Source organism: Olea europaea, unplaced genomic scaffold (assembly GCF_002742605.1).
Source record: "Olea europaea var. sylvestris unplaced genomic scaffold, O_europaea_v1 scaffold773, whole genome shotgun sequence".
Classification (NCBI taxonomy): Eukaryota; Viridiplantae; Streptophyta; class Magnoliopsida; order Lamiales; family Oleaceae; genus Olea; species Olea europaea.
The window spans coordinates 308277-312039 of record NW_019266149.1 but is presented as its reverse complement, the minus strand read 5'-3'; the positions used below and the strand labels follow the sequence as shown (position 1 = coordinate 312039).

Sequence of the window (3763 nt, the reverse complement as noted above, 5' to 3'; positions counted from 1 at the left end):
GTGGTGATCATACCCTCATCTGCATTTTCCTTCTCCTCCATTCTTGATCTGTTAAGAGTTCACGAACTTTTAATTTTAGTTGCTTCTGGAATTCCTCTGACCGTTCATATTCTTGCTCGTATTTTCCCTGTATCACGTTTTATTGACAAATGGGTTGTTTGTCATCTAGTCATGCATCTTCTTATCGTTATAAAATCCAAACACAAATTCGCAAGATGCAACCCTTGTTCGGGCTCCATTTTAATGAGATTTTGGAAAAAAGGTATTTTGGAATAGTAATTTTTTTGAAGAATGTTCAGTTAAAAAGTAAGAAAAAGTTTTATATTTACATGTAATATTATTTTATTGAAAAATGTGTGGTTGAAAATGAAGAAAGAGAAAAATGCAGTAAGTTAAAATGGAGCCCAAACAGGGGTGCATTCTCTTTCTTGCCGATCAACAATAACATGTTAGATAGTATGATGACTAGCGAAAGGTGAAGAATACACACATTCAGGGACGAAAAAGCAGATAAACTATCGAAGCTTGTATCTTTCCATGAATATTATTCAGGACTTTGGGTGGTAAAAAACATAAATTTGAAAAAATACTCAAGAAAGCAATCTTGGTGCCAATCAATTACCTCATCCACTAATGACTTCAATTTACTAGCAGTATCTTTTTTCAGCTGTTTCTTCCTCTTTGCTCTAAGCTCTTCTGCGCTCCATATTTAAAACAGTGAGCCTTCTTCAAGATTACTCATTTATTACATAATTACATAAGTAAAAGCAACAAAAAAAAATAATAATAATAAAAAGAGAAAAGCGGAATCCACAAGATGACCGTGTTCATGGAAGAGGGAGGGGGAGGGACAGAGAGAGGGGTTCAACCCAGCATACAAAAATAATCAAGGACACATAAAGATGATAATGATGATTACAGATTTGACCCTTTCAGTAGCTGTGGCATATATCTACTCAAAATCACTCTCCTCGAGATCTTATTTGAGTCAGCTTTAAGTAAGCAGATGTTGTGTTGCCGACAATTGTGGTCTGCAATAGGCGGCACAACAAAAAACTAAGAGAGCTCAAGAGTAGCCCAAGCAAGACAGAACGTGCTAGGCCCGGAAACATGAACAAGATTGCCACTATGTTGACCATGGCAGAAACTAGCATTAATAATAGTCGATTTGAAACGAAGATAAAATAGACTACACATCACCCAGAGAAATTTAAGTAATGTTGCACGTGAAAAAAGAATGATTATCAATGAAAAGGAGAAAAAAAAAATGTAAGGGTAAGTTGAGTGAGAGAAAGTACGTGTCACAACATTTACAGCATTCAATGAAAAGGAGAACAAAAATGTAAGGGTAAGTTGAGTGAGAGAAAGTACACGTCACAACATTTACAGCATCACAGCAAAAAATTTGAAAACTTAAAAGTTCTTGAGGGAAAAATAAAATGGGGCTATTATGTGAGATTAGAAGGAAGAGAGAAACTCAAGGATTCCACTACCAGTTCAACCAAAAGATGATGGGAAGGGAGTGGAAAGCAAACAACATAACAGAGGAGAAAGTTGGGATTTGAGATTGTTATTTGTTACCAGGAATGGAACTACCAAGGCTAGGGAGCATCAATAAGATAACAAAAGATAAAAGATCACCCAATAACAAATTGCGAGAAAGGGAAAAAGCAGCTTCTTAGAACAAATCTTTACCTCCTAACTCAAGACTATTGGACTTTTGGGTGCATAAATCGACTTTTATGGTTGGCACTTCCAAGTTTCTCAAAATAATAATTTCTGAAATAATGGGTTTGTGCATTTTATACAGGTTTTACACTTGCTGGCACTAGATCAATCAAACAATACTCAATGACAAACAAAGATATAATTCAACTTTATATACTTAAAGATGCACAGTGAAAAGATCTCGTCACTCAATGAAAAACAAAGATATAATTCAAGTTTATATACTTAAAGATGCACGGTGAAAAAATCTCGTCTCTGAACTGAGAATATCAAGCCCTAAAGAAGCGATAACATTTAACACAAAAAAGTAACTTTCTAACAGGAATAATGGTAAACATGGTGTAGCCATTGAAAAATCAGCTAGCACAAACCTTTTGCTGCATTAACTTGGTTCAAAAGATATTCCCTCTCTGAAGGATCATGTAATATTTGTTGAGCTTTTGCCAATGCTGAATAATAGACAAAGATAATGTCAGTTTTCACAAATTTTGAAGACAAAAATAAGCTAAATAGAAAGTTTGAATTATATCTGTGTCTTGTCCCGGTAGTAAAGAATGGAATAGAAATAGTAAACTAATAATATGATGTTATGTTGACATGGAACTAATCTTTGAAATTATATTATCACGAAAGGAGCAAAAATTACTTATTAATATACCATCTCCACCCAAAGTCACATTTTGATCAACTATTGTATCTGCTTATAAATATACCATCTCCACTCAAAGTCACACTTTGATTAACTACTGTATCTATGATAGTGATTAGCACTATCGCCAAAATGCTAACTATTTCCACCTCCTCGAAGAGCAGTTTATCCATGGAACAAGTACATAAACAAACTTAAAAATGCATATCCTAACAGTAAACAGTAACACCATGCCTGAAATATCATTGAACTTTCCAAATTGTGCGCTATATCTCAAATAATGAAAAGCCTACAATCACAGAATTGGACCATTGGATTGGTTGAACTGGAATAAAATGTTGGAAAATAAACTGCTTTTGGTTCTCCCAAAAAGTCGACTACTATTTTTGACAGATAATTCTCACTAACTGAAAAGGAAAAACAAAATCACTGAATAGAGAAACATTCTTTCACAGCATAGACACACCATGGAAACAAAGTCATCATCAGTTAGAAACATTTACAGAGGTCATATACAGTGGACTAAATCCATAATCACATATTTCCTACCAAAACAAGAAGAGACTTACTTACCACCAAATGCCTCCTTTGCTTGCGGATGTTTGCATTTATCAGGGTGAACTAGCAAAGATAACTGGAAGAAAATGAATTAATGTTAAATCACGTTTCAAGAAAGTTCATGAATGATCAACAGAAGTGGTCATTTGATATGATGAAAAGATCACCTTACGATATTGCTTTTTCACTTCGTCTATAGATGAATCAAATGGTAGGTTAAGATATTCAAAGGCATTCAGTTTGAAGCATGACAGGATCCTACAGCAACCCAAAAGCGACAAAGATATGTCGGCAGAAGATGTAGAAATCAGAAAGAAAAGCCGTACGTGTGTGTGTGTGTGACTGCGTGTCATTTTTTCTCTTTGTTTAGGAACGCATGTACTGTACTGTACAAGTAGAAATCATAAATTGAAAGGATCAAGAAAAACCAAATGTAAAAGAGAATTCTAGAAAGATACAAGCCCCCTTTAAGCCCTTGTTTGAGCCCCATTTTGGAGGATAAAATGAATTTTTGAATAGTGCATTGATGGGAAGTGTGTGGTTAAAAAATAAGAAAAAGTTTTTGATTTGCGTATAATATTATTTTATTGAAAAATGTGTGGTTGAAATGGTGTCAAATCACTGTTGAAAAATGTATTTTGGTAGAAAAATGGGGCTCAAACAAGGGCTAAAATATTTAATATCCAAAATCAATTTAGCCAACTATTTTATTTTGCATTTAAATTGGTCTTTTTCATATTGTCTATCAGTGATATTTTAGCAAATTTTAGAGATTTATAATATTAATCTTGTGTAAGATCTCTATTCAGTTCAGTTGTCAGTTCAACT

General features: G+C 33.9%; 1 protein-coding gene across 1 annotated transcript; it reads right to left on the bottom strand.

Moving 5' to 3' along the window:
- Positions 1-7: 7 nt before the first annotated feature.
- On the bottom strand, positions 8-3440 carry LOC111391306 (J domain-containing protein spf31-like). Its single transcript, XM_023016498.1, has 5 exons — positions 3103-3440; positions 2951-3011; positions 2100-2177; positions 623-696; positions 8-127 (listed from the first exon to the last, which is right to left on the bottom strand). Exons 1-5 carry the CDS (start codon positions 3286-3288, stop codon positions 8-10), a joined length of 519 nt encoding a protein of 172 aa, XP_022872266.1. The 5' UTR covers positions 3289-3440.
- Positions 3441-3763: the final 323 nt, after the last annotated feature.

Excerpts from the sequence above, each read along its gene's own strand:
- LOC111391306 (XM_023016498.1), bottom strand. The coding sequence starts at position 3,288 with ATGACACGCAGTCACACACACACACACGTACGGCTTTTCTTTCTGATT. Across the intron at positions 2,178-2,950 it reads AGCAAAGGAGGCATTTGGTG|CATTGGCAAAAGCTCAACAA; the intron begins GTAAGTAAGTCT and ends TCTATTATTCAG. Across the intron at positions 697-2,099 it reads CCAAGTTAATGCAGCAAAAG|AAGAGCTTAGAGCAAAGAGG; the intron begins GTTTGTGCTAGC and ends TATGGAGCGCAG.